This window comes from Eurosta solidaginis, chromosome 5 (assembly GCF_040869045.1).
Source record: "Eurosta solidaginis isolate ZX-2024a chromosome 5, ASM4086904v1, whole genome shotgun sequence".
In the NCBI taxonomy this organism is placed as follows: Eukaryota; Metazoa; Arthropoda; class Insecta; order Diptera; family Tephritidae; genus Eurosta; species Eurosta solidaginis.
Genome location: NC_090323.1, coordinates 96,826,601 through 96,850,125, shown reverse-complemented (window position 1 = coordinate 96,850,125; position 23,525 = coordinate 96,826,601). Strand labels below are relative to the sequence as shown.

General features: G+C 40.0%; 1 protein-coding gene across 4 annotated transcripts in view; it reads left to right on the top strand.

Moving 5' to 3' along the window:
- dos (daughter of sevenless) overlaps positions 1–23,525 on the top strand; it is a 564,233-nt gene that overhangs the window by 275,800 nt on the left and 264,908 nt on the right. For all 4 annotated transcript variants that reach the window (XM_067787082.1, XM_067787081.1, XM_067787080.1 and 1 more), the window contains exons 3-4: positions 11,742–12,193; positions 12,261–12,395. In XM_067787082.1, coding sequence (XP_067643183.1) covers positions 11,742–12,193; positions 12,261–12,395 — 587 coding nt within the window. The remainder of the gene's footprint in view (positions 1–11,741; positions 12,194–12,260; positions 12,396–23,525) is intronic.

The following is a 23,525-nucleotide window of genomic DNA, read 5'->3' as shown; positions in this document are numbered from 1 at the left end:
GTACATCCTTGTTCTTATAGCGCAAAATCCTTCTTTGCATGTCGATCTTGATGCCATGGTCAACTAAGAAGTCCACTCCCAATATGACTTCATCAACGATCTCTGCCACAATGAATTTGTGTAGAACCGTGACCTTTCCAATTAAGACTTCTCCCTGTACTTGGTTGTACTCGCCAGTGACCGTACGCAATCTTGCTCCATGTAATGGCTTTATTCTCCTGTTTATCAAATCAGATCGGATTATGGAATGAGATGCGCCCGTATCTACAGTCAATAGACGTTCCTTTCCATCCACATGTCCTCCGACAGTAAGATTGCTCCACCTTCTTCCAGTCTGCGAGACATAGATTATGGGGCATTCAATTGCGGGAGCTAGCTGTCGCCCCTTGCGGCTGACTCGCTTTAGTTTAACGATTAAGTGGTCTTGGAGATTTGCTTATCACCTTCAGCTCTTCGGCCACGCACATTGTTGGAACTATAAGAGTTGGTACTGCAATAACGTGCAATGTGGCCTGGCTTACCACACTTAAAGCATTTGACCCCACCATCGTTTTTCTGCTGCGTTCATTTTAGTGTTTCCAACATTGTGTCTACCCAGGCCGTTCTACTTCCACACGGCGTGCTTTGAAAACTGGCTTACACAGAGTCAGTGCATGGGGTACCGTTACAGCAAATGTTGGTTTTGGATTCGCATATGCTCGTTTCGTTTCGACATCCTGTATTCCATTTATAAAGTCCTGAATTTTTTTGTCTTTGGATTACTCGCTGAAACTGGTGGGCGATTTAGTTGCAACTCCTCTATACGACCTCTAAATTTTTCAATCTGGGCATCGATTTTTTCCTCGAGTTCGAGGGAAATACGTCCTTCTTGCTCTTCCAGTTGCGCAGAGATCTGCGATGATATCTGTGCCGAAATTTACGCCGACATTCGTGCCTGTTGTGCTTCAATCTTGGATGCTATCCTGTGATTCTAGTGCAAAATTTAATGTTTTTTTGCTGACTACTTTCTGAATTTTGACTTCTGATATTTTTTTCAGCCTGGAACACAGCAACGTCGAAAGAAGGCGTTATACCCAATTGAATTATGGAATATGTATAATATCACCAAATTGGGTGAAGTCCGTACAAATAATTATATTGAAAGGTGGTACAACGTCATTCGAAGTGCGTTTGGGACACACGCTAACATATATAATTTCATAAATAAAATAAAAAAAGAACACGCAATAACAGAAAAAAACTGCAGCAATTTTCTGCTGGAGGCTGAAAAGATTTAATTAATTACATGCTTTCTATTCTATTGCACACAATTTAAAATTTTAGATTTTACTACTTTTTCTTTATACATAATTCCTTCCAAATAAATGAACGTTTCTGAATTTTGAGAAAAATTTTATCTTTTTTCTGTTGTTGTTGTTGTAGCAGTGCTTCGCCCCACCTAACAGCCGCGACCGATCACAAATTGTCATCAATATCCTCTAACGGGAGTCCAAGCAAACTTGCTGTTTCAACAGAGTTGGACCATAATGAAAGGGGTGTTAGAGGCGTTGGTTCCACATTACAATTAAAGAGATGGTTGGTGTCATGTGGGGACACATTGCAAGCGGGGCATACATTTTGTATGTCGGGGTTTATTCTGGATAGGTAAGAGTTTAGCCTGTTACAGTATCCAGAACGAAGTTGCGCAAAAGTGACACGCGTTTCCCTGGGGAGTATGCGTTCCTCTTCCACAAGTTTTGGGTACTTTTCTTTGAGTACTGGATTCACCGGAAAATTCCTGACATAAAGGTCCGACGCCTGTTGTTGTTGTTGTTGTAGCGATTAGTTACTCCCCGAAGGTTTTGGGGAGTGTTATCGATGTAATGGTCCTTTGTCGGATACAGATCCGATACGCTCCGGTAACACAGCACCATTAAGGTGCTGGCCCGACCATCTCGGGAACGATTTATATGGCCACATTAAACCTTCAGGCCATACCTCCCTCCCCACCCCCAAGTTCCATGAGGAGCTTGGGGTCGCCAGAGCCTCGTCTGTTAGTGAAACGGGATTCGCCGCTCGAAGGTGAGGTTGACAATTGGGTTGGAGAAGCTATATATTGCGCTACACAACCCCTTGAATCCCAGGTCCGACGCCTGTTTGTGGAGTTCACCAAGGACCTGCTTGTGTTTTTTTGCTTCATACGGCTGGGTTCTCAGGTGCCGCATTTCCTCAAAATGCTTACGGAGATGACTCCTTAAGCCCCTAGGCGGTGCTGGCTCATCAATCAGATGTATGTTGGGATGCTTAGGTTTCTGGGTATTCAACAGGAACTGTTTGGTTAGCATCTCATTTCTCTCCCTGATGGGGAGTATTCTCGCCTCATTATGTAGATGGTGTTCTGGGGACATAAGAAGGCAGCCCGTGGCGATTCTGAGAGCAGTATTTTGGCATGCCTGTAGCTTCTTCCAGTGGGTAATTTTTAGGCTTGTCGACCATATGGGTGACGCGTAGCACGTAAAAGGCTGGCCAATTGCTTTGTATGTAGTAATGAGCGTTTCTTTATCTTTTCCCCAGGTACTGCCAGCAAGGGATTTGAGGATTTTTTTACGGCTCTGGATTTTCGGAACAATTGCTCAATTGCGTGCTCACCAAAATGTAGATCCTGATCAAATGTCAACCCCAAGATTTTGGGGTGTAGGACAGTCGGTAGCGTAGTGCCATCAACGTGGATGTTCAAAATGGTCGACATTTGGGACGTCCATGTTGTAAATAAGATCGCGGAAGATTTAGTCAATGATAATGCCAGGTTTCGCGAGGCGAAAAAACTGGAGAGATCAGGGAGGTAGCCGTTTATTCTGTTGCAGAGCTCATCGAATTTGGGCCTGTGCCTTGGCCTGTGGCCATTATTGTGCAGTCATCGGCGTATGAAACGATAGTGACTCCTTCTGGTGGTGAAGGTAGCTTAGATATGTAGCAATTAAACAAAAGTGGGGATAGGACACCACCCTGTGGCACCCCTTGTTTAATTCTTCTTGGTTTTGATGTTTCGTTTCTAAATTGCACTGATGCCTGCCGACCACCCAGATAATTTGCGGTCCACCTTTTAAGACATGGGAGAAGGGTAGACCCTTCCAGGTCTTGCAGTAACGTGCCATGGTTGACCGTATCAAAATCTTTTGATAGGTCTAGCGCTACGAGTACTGTTCTATGGTGGGGTTTTTGATTTGAACCGCAATTTATCTGGGTGCTGATGGCATTTGGCGCCGTGGTGGTGCTATGGAGTTTTCTGAAGCCATGCTGATGAGAGGCTAGCTGCAAATTTGCTTGGAAGTAGGGGAGCAAAATGGCTTCAAGCGTCTTTGCCACTGGCGATAGGAGAGATATCGGACGATACGACTCTCCTATGTTAGCTGGTTTCCCAGACTTTAGTAGCGGGACCTCCTTGGCCATTTTCCATTTTTCGGGTATGACCAAGGTGGAAAGAGACAGGTTGAAGACATGCACTAAATATTTGAAACCCTCTTTCCCTAGGTTTTTGAGCATCGGAATGGTTTAGCATGGCATCCTCAACCTCTTTGGCGGTGATGGTAATTGGAGACGCGCTGAATTTATGTTTATGTGCGTGTCTGTTGGCCCTCCGTCTATCTTTGTCGACCGTAGAATGCATTATATTGTCGGCAGAAAGCGCTCGCGCATTTTTTCGAATCCGACGGCACTTTATCGCCGAATTGTCATTGTGCTTAGACGGATTGGATAGGGACTTTACGGTGTACAAAAGTTTACCCACACCGGCAGAGAGGTTACAACCTCTTAGGTGCTCCTCCCATTTCGCCCGCTTGTGTTCATCCACAAGCAATCTGATGCGTTGGTTTATATCCCTTATTTGGGGGTTGCCTGGGTCGAGCTGTCTTATAAGGTCACGTTCTCTCGCTAAATTTGCGGCCTCCGCCGGGAAGTGGGGCCGAATTTCGGGAATTCTCCCGGAGGGAATGAAACGTGCCGAGGCGGATTCAATTACCTTGCGGAAAGCACGCTCCCCTTGGGGGGCATCAGTCGGGATAGGGAGGGCAGCAAAGAGGTTCTCTGTAAAAGATTTGTATTCGTCCCACTTTCCTTTTTTAAAGTTTATGAAAGTGCGTTTTTCTGTAACGATGAAGTCGGCGGTACGCTCGAACGAAATAAGTATAGGCAGGTGGTCGGATGCCAATGTTACCATCGGCTGCCAGTTGACGCAGTTTACGAGTTCTGCGCTCACGATTGGGATATCCGGCGAACTGTGACAGCTTCCTACCATACGTGTGGGGGCGTCTCCGTTTATTGTGCAGAACGTAGTTTCTTCTATTTGATCCGCGAACATCTCACCCCTACTGTCCGCCCGCAAGTTTGAATGCCATAGATCGTGATGGGCATTAAAATCGCCTAAGATAATGCGATTGTTGCCAGTGAGTAAGGCGCTAATATTAGGGCGGTATCCACTGGGGCAACAGGTGGCAGTAGGGATGTAGATGTTGATGATTTCTAGGTTTGCATCGCCTGACCGGACAGATAGGCCTTGGCGTTCTAAGACATTGTCCCTGCGATCGATGCCATGATCAAATATATGATATTGCACAGAGTGGTGTGTGATAAACGCGAGGCCGCCTCCATTTCCTTCTCATGCGATCTTTTCTGTGGACATTATACCCAGAACAGGTCTGCAATGCAGATCTCGCTGTGAGTTTAGTCTCTTGAATCGCAGCAATGCGGATGTTATGCCGCTTCATGAAATCGACTATCTCCGTAATCTTCCCAGTTAGTCCATTACAGTTTAACTGCAGAATTCTGGAGTGCATATGGGGAGACGTCGCCACTCTGGGAGTAAGTGACGGGTGACTACGCCTGGGTTGAGGAAGGCCAGGACGCAATTGCTGTTGTGACCCTGGGACCGGGCGTCCTTGGGCAATCATTGGGGTACCCGGTAGATTGGGGTTTGCGACCTGGCAACATGGTGCAATGAAACCCGTCGGGGGGTTGCCGTCGCCGTTTTTTCTGTCGTCTTGATTACTTTCTGAATTTTGACATCCGAATTTTGCCTTCTGTAATTTGACTTCTGAATTTTCACTTCTGAAATTTGACTTCTGAAATTTGACTTCTGAGTTTTGTCTGTCTGAAAATAGGGTTATAATTAATGTTTTCTGAATTTTTGTTTTATGAATTTATGGGGGGCACCCAGGGCGATAGCCACTTGGACAGCAGGTGACAGGGGGAATGTAGATGCTAATTATTTCTAGGTCAATATAGCCTGACCGGGTGGTTATGCCTTGACTTTCTAAGATATTATCCCTGCGGCTGATGTTAGGTTGAAATAGACTATATTGCACGGTTTGATGAGTCATAAAGGCAAGGCTACCACCATTACCCCTTGTGTGATCTTGCCTATGAATGTTGTAGGCATCGCAGGTTCGGAGTCCGATCTGGCAGTTAGCTCTGTTTCTTGAGTTGCGGCTATACGGATATTATTTTTATTCATGTAGTCAATTATCTGTGCGATCTTGCTAGTATCCGTTATTGCAAGTTGCAGAAATTAAGTTGCAGAATTCTGAAGTGCATCGGGGGGAGTCGTCACTCTGGGAATCAGAGATGGATAAAGGCACCTTGAAGGATATAGGCTTTGTCGAGTGTGCTGTCCGATTGGTGATGGTGTACCTGGTGTCAATGAGTTGGTACTAGTGTGGTAGAGCATCTATGAAGGTGGCATAGACCAAGGCATGAACTGCATTGGACCGATGCCGCGATCGTAAATACTCTGAGCTGACATACGGAGCACATGGTGTGGGGGACAAGGAGTTGATGACTCCTTCTTACGCGAGTACGAGTGTCGGAAAGGGAGGGGACGGACGGGGGTAAAAGCTGGTGCTCCGCATTGCTACTATCCGTGCTACGTAGATTGTAGTGATGGGTTGTATCGGCCGCGTTAGGTGGAAGCGCCATTTTTCGCGAGCAACAGCAGACGGTTGATGTGGCTGCTGAGCATGTTTCACAAGGTTGCCGCCTGTTCGAAATTAAAAAAAAAATTACATGAGATATGCCGATATGGGTATCAAACGAAAGGTATTTCACTCCGCTTTACAATAGGGACATTTTTGAGTAGGGTTGCCATTTAGGGTTACCACCTATTCGAAATTAAAAAGAAAATTGCATGAGATATGCCGATATGGGTATCAAACGAAAGGTATTTCACTCCGCGTTACAATAGGGACATTTTTGAATAGGGTTGCCATTTAGGGTTGCCACCTATTCGAAATTAAAAAATATTGCATGAGATATGCCGATATGGGTATCAAACGAAAGGTATTTCACTCCGCATTACAATAGGGACATTTTTGAGTAGGGTTGCCATTTAGGGTTGGGGTAATTAGACGAAATAGTACTCTACTTACTCATATTCTATTAAAGCTTTAAAGGAGAGCATTAAAGTTAAAAATCTTTGTAAAAAATCTTACACATGATTCGACTCAATTTTCTTAATTTCACACACGCTAATACAATTTAAATGCAATATCAAGGCGCCGTGGCAAAATATATTTAAATGCATATTTTTGGCAAATATGAAATGAATAATTGCAATTTCTCACAGATTACTATTAGAAAGATTTCTCACCATAGCAAAAATATATCTCACCATGGTAATTTGCTACCGTTGAACACTAGAGGCATATGTTCAATTTGAAAACGACATCTAACCACTTAACTACTTACCAACAGATGGCGCTTAGGTAAGTTGGATTTATTTAAACTGACTGATAGTTGTCATTCGTGAAATTTACAAGTTTTTGGAATTATAAAAATTGTGAGACTTTCATAGTGTACAACTAAACAAATTTTTGAAATTAATAATTCGGCGCATGAACATACTCCACCTAAATAACCCAGTTCTCGATTTCACTAATTGTCACAGCAATCCCGTATACTATAGGCTGGAATTACCCATTACACATTTTTCATTCCAGTTTATTTTGCGGTTAGTGTTTGACATGTTTTTGAAATTTATTTTTAAGGAAATCAAATATTGGTAAGTAAAAATATAAAATATATGTACATATAAAAAAGTAGAGTTTGATTAATGATGAAATGTAGAACAAAGTATGTTATGCGGCATACTCGAAGATTGCCGAGCAAAGCTCGGTCGCCCAGGTACTTGTTATTATTTTATTAATATTTTATGAAAATTGTTAATTATTATAAGAAAATAATGAATAAACAAACAAACAATTTGTGGGAGGGACGCAAGAATTAAATGGGGTTACACTGAAATGACAGCCCTTGGTCTGGGGAAAAAATCCCGAGTCGCTCCGGTACGAAGAACCGGCTGCCGTGGGAAGCGTAAGTGACAGGTGAATTCGCCTGACGGATTGGACGCCCCTGGGTAAGCATTGGGGTACCCGGTGCAGTTGGGTTTGCGGCCTGGCAACATGGCGCGATGAAACCCGTCGGGAGGTTTCCGTCGCTGAGACTAGAACATATAGTATAGTGGCACCGCCCAAGTCAGGAGCTGCATTGGGCAGTTGTCGCAATCATATGTATTCTGTGCTGGCAAGCGTGGTGTCCCTACCACCACTGTTTCGCAGACCTACTCGAATGCTAGTGCCGGAAAGAGGGGGAGAAGAAGACGGGGGCTGATGCTCGGCGTTGCTACCGACTCTACTACGAGATTGTAGTTGTGAGTAGGAGCGACCGTATGAGCTGGTGGCGCCGTGGAGCAACAGCGGGTACTTGTGGCTTGCTGAGCAGCAGGGCTGTTGGAAGGTAGTGGGTGGGGCGCTAATGCGCAGATGACAGGGCGTCCTTGGGTGTGAACAGCAAGGGGCCACAAAAGATGTATAAAAGGTACCGAGGACATCGCGTTTTGGGTACAAGCCCAGAACATCCTCTCCGATGCAACCATCCCTTGCACGTGACACACTAACAAGGGTGTGACCGTCCTAAAAATATTATTTTCTGGCATACGCAGCAACACCATTTCTCTGGACCGAGGTCAGGTGCAGGACTCGGATTGGGTTCGATACCTTCCCGGAGCAAGAGAGTATGGCGGAGTCCCGCTGCAAGGATCTGCTGGGAGGATGACAATTTATGGGAAGGACGCAACAAATTAAATGGGGTCACACTGAAATGACAGGCCTTGGTCGGGAAAAACCCCGAGTCGCTCCGGTACATAGAACCGGCTGCCTTCGGGTCGCAGGTTCGTGCTGTTTTATAAGGTCACGTTGTCTCGCTAGAGTTGTGGCATCCGCTGGAAAGTGTGGGGGGATATCCGGGAATCCTCCGACGGGAATAAAACGAGCCGACGTGAATTCTATGACCTTGCGGCAAGTCCGCTCCCTTTGGCGGGCATCAGTCGGGATTGGGAGGGCAGTAATGCGATTGAACGGCTTCCTACCATACGCGTGGGGCGTCTCCGTTTATAGTGCAGAACGTCTTTTCTTCTATTTGGTTGGCCAAGATTTCACCCCTGCTGTCCGTCTGCAGATCAGAATACAACAGATCGTGCCATGCGATTTTCAACAGTGAGTAGTGCGCTGATCTCAGGGCATCCGGTGACAGGAGGGATATGTTGCGCTTCATAAAATCGACTATCTCCGTGATCTTCCCAGCTAACCCATTACAGTTTAACTGCAGTATTTTGAAGTGCAACGGGGAAGACGTCGTCACTCTGGGGTAAGTGACAGGTGACTGCGTAGGGTTGGGGGAGGCTAGGTCCCAAGTGCAGTTGTGGCCCTGGCACTGGGCGTCCTTAGGTCAGCATCGGAGTACCTGGTTTGGGTGAGTTTGCGGCCTGGCAACATGGCGCGATCAAAACCGTCGGGGGGTTGCCGTCGATGAGACCAGAACATATAGGAAAGTGGTACCATCCAATGTGGTAAACGGTGTAAACGGTGCACAAGGTGGTAGGTACTAAGAGTCTGTTTCCCTAACCATCTCGTATGCTAGTGCCAGAAAGAGAGGCACACACGGCCAAACCATTTTTGATACTGGTCTCTGTGATACTTTCCCGGAGCAGGATAATATGGCGCAGTCCCGCTGGAAGGATCTGCTGGGAAGATGACAATTTGTGGGGGGACGCAAAATATTAAATGAGGTTACACTGAAATGACAGCCTTTAGTCAGGAGAAATCCTTAGCCGCTCCTGTACATAGAACCGGCTGCCTTGGGAAGCGTTCTAAGCGGGGTCGCTTCTTGGCAGTGATTTGGCAAGTACTCCAAGTGTATGTCTGCTATGAAAAACTTCCCAGTGAAAACTCATATGCCTTGCAGATGCCGTTCTGAGTCGGGGTCCGGTCCCGCCAATTTGAAGAAAAAGTTAAAAAGTAATGAAGGCTAAGTTCGGGTGTAACCGAACTTTACATACTCAGTTGAGAGCTGTGGAGACAAAGTAAGGGAAAATCACCATGTTGTAAAAACAACCTAGGGTAACCCTGGAATGTGTTTGTATGACATATGTATCAAATGGAAGGTATTAAAGGGTATTTTAAGAGGAAGTGGGCCATAGTTCTATAGATGGACGCCATTTAGGGATATCGCCATAAAAGTGGCCCAGGCCTGACTAGAATTTCTTTGTACGATATGGGTGTCAAATGAAATGTGTTAATGATAATTTTAAAAGGGAGTGGGCCTAAGTTCTATAGGTGGACGCCTTTTCGAGATAACGCCATAAAGGTGGACCAGGGGTGACTCTAGAATTTATTTTGTACGATATGGGTATCAAATGAAAGGTATTAATGAGAATTTTAAAAGGGCATGTGCCTAAGTTCTATAGATGGACGCCTTTTCGAGATATCACCATAAAGATGGACCAGGGGTGACTCTAGAATTTGTTTGTACGATATGAGTATCAAATGAAAGGTGTTAATGAGTATTTTAAGAGGGCGTGGGCCTTAGTTCTATAGGTGGACTCCTTTTCAAGATATCGCCATAAAGGTGGACCAGGGGTGACTCTAGAATTTGTTTGTACGATATGGGTATCAAATGAAAGGTGTTAATGAGTATTTTAAAAGGGAGTGGGCCTTAGTTCTATAGGTGGATGCCTTTCGAGATATCGCCATAAAGGTGGGCCAGGGATGACTCTAGAATTTTTTTGTACGATATGGGTATCAAATGAAAGGTGTTAATGAGTATTTTAAAAAGGAGTGGGCCTTAGTTCTTTATGTGGACGCCTTTTCGAGATATCGCCATAAACGTGGACCAGGGGTGACTCTAGAATGTGTTTGTACGATATGGGTATCAAATTAAAGGTATTAATGAGGGTTTTAAAAGGGAGTAGCCTTTAGTTATATATGTGAAGGCGTTTTCGAGATATCGACCAAAATGTGGACCAGGGTGATCCAGAACATCATCTGTCGGGTACCGCTAATTTATTTATATATGTAATACCACGAACAGTATTCCTTCCAAGATTCCAAGGGCTTTTGATTTCGCCCTTCAAAACTTTTTCATTTTCTTCTACTTAATATGGTAGGTGTCACACCCATTTTACTAGGTTTTTTTCTAAAGTTATATTTTGCGTCAATAGACCAATACAATTACTCCACAGGGGTGGACCATAATGAGAGGGCTGTTAGAGGCGTTGGTTCCACAATACAGTTAAAGAGGTGGTTGGTGTCATGTGGGACACATTACAAGCAGCACATATGTTTTATATGTCGGGGTTGATTCTGGATAGGTAAGAGTTTTACAGTATCCAGATCAAAGTCGAGCTAGAGTGACTTGCGTTTCCCTATGGAGAGTGCGTTCCTCTTCTGCTAGTTTTAGTAGTGTTCTCTGAGTACAGGATTCACCGGGCAATTCCTGGCATAGAGGTCCGAAGCCTGTTTATGGAGTTCACTGAGGATCTCCTTGTATTTTTTAGCTTCATTCGGCTGTGTTCTCAGGTGCCGTATTTCCTCATAATGCTTACGGAGAAGCCTTCTTAAGCCCCTGGGCGGTGTTGGCTCATCAATCAGATGCCTGTTGGGATGCCCAGGTTACTGGGTAATCAACAGGAACTGTTTGGTTAGCATTTCGGGGCGGTATTTTGGCAGGCCTGTAGCTTCTTCCGGTGAGTAGTCTTTAGGCTTGGTGACAATATCGGGGACGCGTAGTATGCAATCGGTTGGCTAATTGCTTTGAAAGTGGTAGTGAGCGTTTCTTTATCTTTACCCCAAGCACTGCCAGCGAGATATTTGAGGATTTTATTACGGCTTTGGATTTTCGATACAATTGCGGCTGCATGCTCTCCAAAATGTAGATCCTGATCAAACGTCACACCCAAGATTTTGGGGTAGCGTAGTGCCATTCACGTGGATGTTCAAAATGGTCGACATTTGGGACATCCATGTTGTAGATAAGCTCGGCGATGATTTAGTCGGTGATAATGTCAGGTTACGCGAGTCGAAAAAACTAGAGAAACCAGGGAGGTATCCGTTTGTTTTGTTGCAAAGCTCATCGATCTGTGGGCCTGGGCCTGTGGCCATTATTGTGAAGTCATCGGCGTAGGAAACGATAGTGACTCCTTCTGGTGGCATAGGTAGCTTTTATATGTAGAGGTTAAACAAAAGTAGGGATAGGACACCACCCTGTGGCACCCCTTGTTAAATTCTTCTTGGTTTTGATGTTGCGTTCCTAAATTACACCGATGCCTGCCGACGTCTCAATCTACCTGTGTCTATTTTCTATTTGATTTAAATGCAAAATATATAAACTTTCAAAATTATTACAATAAGATATGTGTATATACTTTATTGTTATAGATCGTACCTGCGGTAACATCAAGCCACATTCAACAACATCCTTAAATATTACACCTCCAGTTGCAAACACCCAGGACAAAGAAATAAATAATCACAAACAACTATTACTGTTTCCATCTACATATAGGGTCAAGTGCGATAACGTTTATCAGAATAACGAAACGTCGTATGTCAACGCAAAATATAGTAGTAGGGAGTTACTTAATGAATGGAAACCTTTAAAAACTGAAAATTCTGATGTAAAACCCTATTCTAATGCCAATGCACCTTCAAAAGAAAAGCAGTTAGACCTTGGAAATAGCACAATGTGTAAGCTTTCGGAAAACCGCACACTACAAAACTCACCTTCATTAGAACTACATTATCTGGGCACTCAGAGTGTCCCCATCTTTAGTAAATCATCTAATCCCTACATTCCTATAAGTGAGTGCTTTTCGGGGACTCCCAAACAGGTAAGGATCCGTGGTTTATGCAAATGGTGATTGATGTTTAGATTCTTTTTCGTATTAATATTTTCAGCTGGAAAACCCAACAACACCTTTGAATAATTTGGATCCAAAGTTTTACGATATGCCACGAAGTCACGTCAATATTGGTTTAAACCTTACAAACGACCAGTCATATTCTCCGAAAATTACTAATTGTACTAGTGCAGTAAGTTGAAATTTGATGTATTCAAAAAACACCCTTTATTTTTTAATTGCTTTCACATTTTTAATAGCAGAACATTTGACATCAACCACCTTGCCTCAGAACATTTTACATATGACATATATGAGTATTGACTTTACTCTCAGATAAGGTGTTTCGAAAAAAAATTATGAGACAGGGCAAATTATGACTCAAGTGTTGTTTGCTGGTTCATAGATAGAGATGGGATTCTACCATTTTTTTGGGTAAATACCTGGATAACTCCTTTTTTGTATCCTTTTTTGGATAATTACAAATAATTTAAATCGAGGCTGCTTGGAATGTCAGTTCAGAAATTAAATTGAGACGTCATTTGAAATTAAGAAATTTTTGTTTTGATTTTAAACAAGCACCCAGCAAACTTTCGAAGTCAGCAATTAGTCCGAAATCATCTAGGAGCGTGAAGTAAATACGATATGACTCCTAGCAGGCTCATAAGCAGCTCATATTTTACCGTTAATATGACTCCTACACAGGCCTTATTGGCCTCATAAACTGATTATTTCGAGTTCTATTATGACACAATTCAGGGCTTTTAGGAAGAATTATTGGCACATATCCGAAGCGGAAAATATAGGAAAACTATTTTTGTAACAAAACTCTCCTGAAATTATCCTGTTAATAGAAATGAAATAAGTTTTGTTTAAATTAAAATTTTATTTATTTATTATAAAAAATTGTCGCAGAAAAATTTATGAATTTTTATTCCGTTATATTCAATTCATCAAAATTGATTAGGTGATAAAATTTCTGAGCCTCATATTTTTCCCATATTATTAGACTCCAAAATCTTAGGGGATTGTTGTTGTAGCAGAGCTTCGAGAATGTTTATAGGGTACACATATTTACGTAAACCAGGAAATGACTTCGTTTCGTTTATTAACGTTAATTATCGTAACGAAATGATATCGGTTCGTTGGTTAAGCATGCCTGACGTAAACAAAGCTACCCCTCAAACATGCTCATGGCGCTCATAATTTAAGAATCCAAAATGAGTCCTAAATGAGTGGTAAATTAAGGAATCAGAAAAATGATCATTGGGAGCCTTTTATGACTCCGATATGATGGCATCCCAAATATCTATATATGTCAAAGCAAGTTTGGAACAAAATTGGATATTTTATTAGGACAATTTTTAATTAAAAAAATAGTACCTGGGCAACCGAGCTTTGCTCGGCAATCTTCGAGTATGCCGCATAACATACTTTGTTCTACATGCCATCATTAATCAAACTCTATTTTTTTTATATGTACATATATTATATATTTTTACTTACCAATATTTGATATCCTTAAAAATAGATTTCAACATGTCAAACACTAACCGCAAAATGAACTGGAATGAAAAATTTGAAATGGGTAATTCCAGCCTATAGTATAAGGGATTGTTATCACAATTAGTGAAATCGAGAACTAAGTTATTTAGGTCGAGTATCTTCATGCGCCGAATTATTAATTTCAAATATTTTTTTAGTTATACACTACGAAAGTCTCACAATTTTATTACATTCCAAAAACTTGTAAATTTCACGAATAACAACTATAAGTTAGTTTAATTAAATGTCAACTAAGCGCCATCTGTTGGTAAGTAGTTAAATGATTAGATGTCGTTTTCAAGTTGAACATATGCCTCTAGTTATAAGATAATTACATTTCTATATTATTGCTACCCTTGCTGTTCACAATTTTGTATTGGCATCGACGTTTTTCTGCTCGCCGACGACGGTGTGCCCTTGTGCGTTTCCCAAGGCAGTCGGTTCTATGTACCGGAGCGACTCGGGATTTTTCCCGACCAAGGACTGTCATTTCAGTGTAAACCCATTTAATTTGTTGTGTCCCTCCCACAAATTGTCATCCTCCTAGAAACTCTTTGCAGCGGGAATGCGCCATTCTCTCCTGATCCGGGAAGGTATCGAACCCAATCGGGGTCCGTCTTCTGACCCCGGTCCTGAGATATGGTTTTGCTACATTTGCCGGAAAATAATCTTTTTAGAATGACACCAACCATCTCTTTAATTGTTATATGGAACCAACGCCTCTAACACCCCTTTCATTATGGTCCACCCCTGTTGAAACAGCAAGTTTCCTTGGACTCCCGTTAGAGGATATTGATGACAATTTGTAATCTGTCGCAGCTATTAGGTGGGGCGAAGCATATCTACAACAACAACAACAACATCTACATCCCTCCTGCCACCTGTTGCCCCAGTGGATACCGCCCTAATATCAGCGCCTTACTGGCGATAACCGCATTATCTTCGGCGATTTCAATGCCCATCACGATCTATGGCATTCAAACTTGCAGGCTGACAGCAGGGGTGATATGTTGGCGGATCAAATAGAAGAAATGACGTTCTGCACTATAAACGGAGACTCCCGCACTCGTATGGTAGGAAGCTGTCACAGTTCGCCAGATATATCAATCGTGAGCGCAGGACTCATAAACTGCGTCAACTAGCAGCCGATGGTAAAATTGGCATCCGACCACCTGGTACAACAATAACAACAACCACATGCGCTCGAGCGTACCGCCGACTTCATCGTCACCGAAAAATGCACTTTCATAAACTTTAAAAAAGGAAAGTGCGATGAATACAAATTCTTTACAGACAGCCGCTTTGCTGCCCTCCCTATCCCGATTGGTGATGGCCAAGGGGATCGTGCTTTCCCCAAGGTCATTGAATCCGCCTCGGCTCGCTTTATTCCCTCCGGAATAATTCCCGAAATTCGGCCTCATTTTCCGGCGGAGGCCGCAAATATAGCGAGAGAACGTGACCTTAGAAGACAGCTCGATCTCGGCGACCCCCATATAAGGATATAAACCAACGCATCAGATTGCTTGTGGATGAACACAAGCAGGCGAAATGGGACGAGCATATAAGTAGTTGTAACCTCTCTGCAGGTGTGGGTAAGCTTTGGTCCACCGTAAAGTCCCTATCGAATCCGTCCTAGCACAATGACAACATTTCCATCCCCTTTGGCGATAAAGCGATGTCGGATGCGAAAAAATGCGCGAGAGATTTTTGCCGACAATATATAATGCATTCTACGGTTGACAAAGTATTATGTCTCTACATTAACTATATTGTAATAATGTTGTAATCTTTAAAATAAATAATGAAGAACGCCGAAGTGTAGCGTTAAAAAGTGATTGACTTTATTGTAGAAATGCGTTACTATTTATACAGAATTTTCTATTTTGCACATAACTAATTACATCAATACTTACAAGCTAAAGGTATCTACATTCTAGATACATATATTTTGTGTCAGCGTATTATTTGACCTAATTTTAGAAATGTCTGTATTGTGTAGATATTTTGGCAGGCACATTGACAAACTGTCATTGGCGTTCGTTCGCGCTATTAACAAGTTGGTCAATGCGCCATTTGAATGTAATCGTATATATGACTTGCTGTCGGCAATTGTATGTGATGTTGAACACCCGCTGTGTTGGGGTAACATAACGTATGTAGGTCGATATTGTAATATACTTCAATATGACTGTGAGTGGTCTGCATAAAACGTGCATTGGCGTAGGAGAGCATAATGCATAATGGTACACCATCCACCTTCAAAAGAGGCATATATAATTGGAGACAATTGCATATGACTATTTCAGAGACTTAATGACCCACTTGAATTTTGCTTGAATTAGAAAAAAGATTTTAATTGCTTTTGTATCCTATTATAATTTATTGCATAGCGGTAACTTGATATTGACAGTGGTGAGTTTGTTTATGCCGTTTTTGTTTGTTTACATTAGTTTACGATTGTTTCTAATATGCTGACTTGTGTTATTGACATTTTTTCATACTATTTTGCGTGTGTTACCTATTGAAATTCCATTTACACAGCTGACTTTTAAGTGTGTCGACCCACTTGAAATCCGCTTGGGTTTACAAATTATTCTTTAACATTTATTAATTAATGGTAACTTGATGCCAACATGAATTTGTGTGTTTATGTGTTTTTTTTTTTTTTTTTTGTTGTTTTCTTGGCTTATGTATCTATTGTGCCGATTTTTGTTTGACGAGTAAAGTGGAATGCTTTTGTTGAAACTGTGTTTTTTTGTTTTTCTAAATTATGTGAGTTACTAGCAGATGTTTTATATTGGTTTAATCCTATTCTTATGGACTATTATTTCCTTATCTTTATTGTTCCTATCACGATTTTCTACTCTATGTGGTATTAATGTGAAATTGTTATTTTTATCTTTACCTTATACTTTAATTTATGGCCCAGGTCATTTATAACTAATACTAGTTCACCTATATCCATTTCCTTACTGTAGCTACTTCTATCATAGTTATTTTTTTGTTTTTCTTTAGTCTCTTGGACTAATTTCCTAGCTCGTTGCTGGGCTATTTGTAGTCTGTATTTTATTTCTTTAACATATGCCTCGTAATTATACACTGGGCTTATTTTATTTTCATCTAGAAATTCGTAGGTCGGGGGGTTTTTCGCGAATATAAGCTCGAAATGACAATACCCGTGTACGGTCGATGGCGTCGTATAGTAACAGTACGCGAGATACCTGATGTATTCATCCCAAACATCTTTGTCAGTGGATATGTATGAACGTACAAAGTTTGATGATGGTATGATGTTGAGGTTTTATGATCAATTTTTAGCAGTTTGCACAGTTCTTCGAATAAGCTTTTTTTGTATTCGGTTCCCATGTCTGTTACGATTGTTTTCATGCAACCATAAGTCAAATTGAAATGCTCGAATACAGCTTTAGCAACCGTTATCGCATGTTTGCTCGGGACTGGGATTAAAAAAATAAAAAATAAAGTATTTGGTTAGATCGCATATGATGTTAACTGCATATTCGTTTCCATTTATCGATTTTGGTAATGGTCCGACCGTATAGATTTGTACAATATCAAAAGCCTTCGGAGGTGTCTCCGTTATTATCATTGGTTCCTTTATATGCTTATTAACTGTATTCGTTTTGCAGTGGATGCAGTTATTTACGTATTTCTTTATGCCACCTCTCATATTTTTCCAGCTATATGTTTGCTTGATTTTCTTTATCATGCGATTTATTCCTGGGTGGCCACCACTAATAAGATCGTCATGATATTTGTGCAAAATTTCTTTAATTTTCCCGGGATTTGTCACACATATAACCTCTGGGGTTAGTGCTATTGTTAACTTTTTGAGAACCTTTCTTCTATAAATTTGCCTACTGCAGTATAATTACTTTAAAACAATTTGTCCCCTAAGGACAACTGTATTTGTACAAGTCCTAAATTGGCGGCTTCTTTTTCAAGCGTGATAAAGAATTGTCGTAAGTCAATTTTATCATCAACAATTAGGTTGCTTGTATTTATAGTGCTACAAATTTTCTTTCCCGTTTTGAAATAAAATTTCGGAGGATCGAAAGCGAGCCTGACATATCTTTTTACTTCAAATTTTTTTAGCGCTTCATATACTTTGAGGTTCTCTGTGTGACTTTCATCATGCTTCCACTGACATTTCTTTTAAGTTTGTTATGTTAACGCGAGACAATGCGTCCTCGACGTGGTTTTCCTTTCCGGCAATGTATTCCACTTCAAAATAATACTCCTCTAAATCAAGTATTACTCGTGTTAACTTACATGAATGGTTCTTCATCGAGAAAAGGTATGTTAAAGGGCGGTGGTCTGTTTTAATTAGGTATTTTCTGCCATAGACGTATGTTCTGAAGAAGGTTATAGCCCAATGGATTGCTGCTAATTCTTTCTCTATTGTAGCTTGTTAGTTTCACCTTTTGTGAAAGATCTAGAAGCGTAAGCAATTGGTAATTTTTTGGCTAAGGACTCCTCCGCAAGCATACCCACTAGCGTCTGTTGTTATGCAGAACTCTTTATTGAAGTCTGGGTATTGCAAAAGTTTTGGACTGATTAATGCTTCCTTTAGGTAGACAAAAGCTTTTTGACATTCTGCCGTCCACACGAAGGAAACGTTCTTTTTGCAAAGCCTAGTTAGTTTTCTTGAGTATTCTGCGAAGTTCGGTACAAATCTTCTGTAATGGTTTCATCGGCTGTTTTTGATGTTCGGTAATTTTGAACTGTTTCAAATTTGCTTGGGTCGGGTAATATTCCCTTGCTGGTGCATTTATGTCCTAAGTAAGTTACTTCCTGGCTGAAAAATAGGCATTTATCTGGATGTAATTTTAGGTTGTATTTCCTACAGGTGGAGAACATGTCTCTTAGGTTTTTTAACATATGTTTTTCAGTACAACCTAATATAACCAAATCATCCATGTAGAGAAATGCTTGGGAAGGTTTGAGGCCTGCGAACGCTAATGTCATCATTCTTTGGAACGAATTAGGTGCTACTTTTAATCCATACGGGAGCCTTTTGAATCTGTATGTGCCGTCTTCAGCTGTGAATGAAGTTATATCCCTAGAGTCCGGGTCTAATTCTATTTGGTGGAAACCTGACATGAAATCTAGACATGAAAAATATTTCGCTCTTCTAAGTTGGTCTAGAATATCATCAATTCTTGGGAGTGGAAATTTATCTGCTGCTAGCTTTTTATTGCCCTGTCTATAATCAACAACAACAACAACATCTTTTTTCTGTATGCCGTGGAAGTGATATTTTAGGGACTAATAAGATTGGGCTGTTGTATTCTGATATGGAAGGTTCTATTATGTCATCTTCGATCAACTTATTAACCTGTTTGCTTATCTCCCCTTTTTGTGTCTGAGGCAATCTATAGTTTTTTATGTAAACTGGGGTGTCGTCATTCATGTGTAATTTTTGTTTATAAAAATTATTGGAAGAAATTGGTTCTGTTTGTAGTGCAAATATGTCTATGAATTCTGTGCATATTGATGTTAATTGAGAATTGACAAATTTTGGGAAGTTTTTGGTTAGCCTTTTTAATTTTTCTGTATCATCGCTATTTTTATTGTGTGTGCTTGTTTCAATTAGTGTATAGTCATCTAAATTTTCAGTATTAATTTTGTATTTTTGTATAGTTGTGTTTTTATTTGTTGTATTAATAATTCTGACGAAAGTTTGATCTTTATTTGTTATTGTATTTGCTATGAAAATGCCTTCAGATAATTGTTGGTGGGGTATGAAGATATTTTTACTATCAGTGTTTACTGCTACTTGTCTAATGACTTCAGATCTAGCAGGGATCGTATTGACGGACAGACAATTTGTCAGGTGCATTGTTATTGTTTGGGGGGAAATCATATGGTCTTAGGATTAGTTTATCCTCTGTTGTGCCATAACCTAGAATGCAATTATATTTCTTTATAAGGTCTAAACCTATAATTCCATCGCATGGTATTGGGAAGTCGTCTTCTACGACGTGAAATTTATGATAAACTAGCAGGCGCGCCAGACGTTGTTCTGCCCTAAATTTGGTCTATCTGCATACATTTTAATAAGCTTTTTCTGTCTAACTCTGCCCTCGCCCCTCTACGCTTTTTCCTAATATTTGTATTCACTCCTCCCTTCGCATTTTTTTGCTTCATCTATCACCATCTTCGTCTCATTCTATCAGTCTCCTTCTCTCTTTTCTCTTCTCTCAAGTTTTTCTCATTCTTCTTCATATCTTATTGCCAGTCCCAGAGGGTGGTATGTATTTTGTTCCAGTCCCATTCCGAGTCTCAGTCCCAGTCCCGCTACGAGTCTCAGTCTCAGTCTCACTCCCAGTCCTAGTCCTAATCCCAGTCCCAGTCCGTCTATGGTCTACTTCCCGGAAAAAAGCATCGTAAATACTAATATAGGCAAACTTATATATCAAATTTCAAGCAAATCGAATACGACGTATGTAAATAGGTATGTGGATATTATTAATTCATGTCTTGATTTCGGCTTCGCATGTATATTTTTCAGTTTTGCCAGGTTGATGCGACTAAATCGAATATCACAATGAAAATTCCTTTAAAGCTCTCAGCAACAGTTTTTATTTGATATCCATAATACACACACTTTCTGGGGGTATCCGGGTCCATGTTTTGGCATATATCTCGAGACCCTAGTCACCCACTGGAATAAAACTTACTCTGTACTAAAGCACACATCAACAGTTTCAATTTGATACCCATAATGTAAAAACACATTCTAAGTGTATCCGGGTCCATGTTTTGGCCTATATCTCGAGACCCTAGTCACCCAAGCGCACTATGGAAAATCGTAAAACAACTGCTGATTAAAAATGGTTTTTTCGATGTCGCTACTGGCATGCTTTTTTAATTTCAATCAACAGTTTAAGGACCAAACTATACTATAATATCGAAAAATTATGCATATTATATGAAATTATTTTTTTACAATATCACAAACTTTAAGTTTTGACGGACGTCCATGTTAAGCCCATTCCTTTCATCACTTTCAAATTGATTTTAATGTTATACGTTACAGGAAAAGGTATGACGTATTATATATTTCTGGAAACCTCTTTTTTTGAAGAATATGAAACAATTAATACGTTTCTAATATTATGTTTATGTTTACCTTAAAATAATTTCAAAATAAAATGGTGAAAAAAGTTTTTTTTTAAGTTCATCAAAACTTTTGACAGTTGCCCACGTTTACCCACGCTTTACATTTTATGTTGATTTATAGCCTAGCTATCCATAATCATAATCAAATAAAAAAAAGCTGCGGAAATTTGCGATTTTCGGAGTAAATGTTGCTGTGTGCATCACTAGTTTGCGGTAAGTTTTTGTAATTTTTCATCCATATTAGGAAGCTTATCTCTTTTGCACTCATGTCGCGTGTGAAAATATTAATAAACAAGTTGCACACCAGAGAACAGCCCTGAATGATTCTTCTTTCTTCTCAATAAAAATCCCAGTTTTCTCGAGTGACCATGAGGGTTGAATACAGCTTTAAACAATAAAAAGAGTAATAAAAATATTTTCAAACATCATAACAAAAACACTAAATGCAGTTTTACCTAAATTTTTAATTTCAGTGGGCGGCAATATATTATTACTATGTAAAATACATATTTTTTATCAATAAAAATTCCAGTTCTCCCGTGTGACATTGAGCGTTGAGTCATATTTTAAACAATAAAAATGTAAAGCATTAAGTGCAGTTTTGCACATTATACCTACAATTCGAAACTTCGTTGACGGAGTACTTATGGAATGTACACCTTAGGTAGGAAACTAACGAGGTTAAAAGCGATTATAACGGAATTTCCAAAATACCCTTTGTTTCAATGCACTACCCTCATATTACATATTATAAACAGAACAAAATATTAGTGAATTAACTGAAGTGTAATTGTTACTAATACAAATAACTACGTGTTTTGTTGTCCCTTCAAAATGTCTAGATACTTTCAAGTCTTTTAGACGTGAAATAATACTTTCGTATATCGAAGGAGGAAAATCATTGGAGGCGTTATCAACAGTTGTAAAAGAAAATTATCATGTATCTAAAGACAACTTATGTTTCATCCTCAGTGATTTTCAAAGACATATTATTCATACTTTTAATAAACGATGGGCAGAAGCTTCACGGAAAAAGGATACATTTTTAATGAAAAACAGTAATTGGTTAGAATCAGAATATTCAGTATCTTTACCGAAATCTGAAGACGTTACAACCGACTCCACACCATCTATTTCTTCTGGAAAACTTGGGAAACCGTGCGTATCTTATTCAGATTTGGCAGAATCCAGTAAAAGAAGAAAAAATACAATGCTACTTAATTAATATGGATTTGAACACGTCTGTAATGCATATCTTCAAGGGTTACGTTCGATAGGAGAAGGAACAGAAGCTAAACTTGTGGAAACATTAAGGTTTGCTGACAGTGAAAATAAGACCTTATTCTCGAGTCTCATAGAAGACGCAAGGCAGACAAACATGTTGACGGATGAAGAAGCATTGAGCGTATTTATTGACTTGGATTTAAAGAAAGCACAATATTTGTACTACGGGACAAATGAACGATTTGAGTGAAGTGACTGCTAGGCCTGAAAATGAAGATTCTTATTAATATGGACTGTCTACTTTACACGCCTGGATTCGTTGTATCGAAATGATTTTACATGTTTCCTATAATCTGTCTTTCCAAACATGGTGAGCCACAAGCGAAGAAAAGAAACGACTAAGGAAGAGAAGAAAACCCTGGTACAAAGGCGTTTCCGTGAAGAGCTAGGATTGATCCTCGACAAACCAAGGCAAGTAAGTGGTAATACTAATGACGGTAATATTTCCAGAATAATTTTTCACTATGCATGCTGCTCTGCTTAAATTACAGGAGTCGATATAAATTTGATTAGACGACTTTACATAATTCTGCAAGCTCTTTCAATGATAAATGCTGAAAAGTTTGGCAGTTATGATACGGAGTCTGCGAGGATCTATGTGAACAATTATGAATAACACTACATGCCATCTTCAGATTACAAAATTTTGATTCATGGAGAAAGTGTCATAAAGCATTTTGCAGTACTTCCTATTGGTCAACTCTCGGAAGATGCACAAGAATCCCGTTATAAGGATTATAAAAAGTGTCTTTACATCATGCTCGAAAATGATCAAAATCCGCTTCAAACGAGGACGTATTTCATACTCTTCTTTATATTTCAGATCCTTGCAAAACCAGCATTAGAAAACTGTGTACTAAAAACGTGAAGGAACTTGATAAAGACACCTTAGATCTTTTGAAAGTGAACGAATTAATTTTAGATCCCGAAGTTCAACATAATAAACATATGGATATGTACAAAAACAATAGTAAACATTACAATAAATCAATTAATCTGTGTTCAATTTCAATCACCATTTTTTTATGTTTTTATTATTTCAATTGACTTGTATTTTGACATACTATTTGATATTTGGTTTTTGTAGGCATAAAATAATAGTATTCATTGCTAAAAAATAAATATTGGATATTTTTAATAATTTTGAATTTCTTTTATCTTTTAAGGTATGGTTTTAAATTGAGGCATAATAAATTACATTTCATTTGAAGCCATATACCCTATTCTATATATGTGCAAAATTTTAGAACATAATATTCAGAAATAAAAAAGTTATTGATTTTTAATCAGAAACAGGCCTTTGTTTTCCATAGTGAAGCGGTGTAAAACTTACTCTGTACTAAAGCATAGA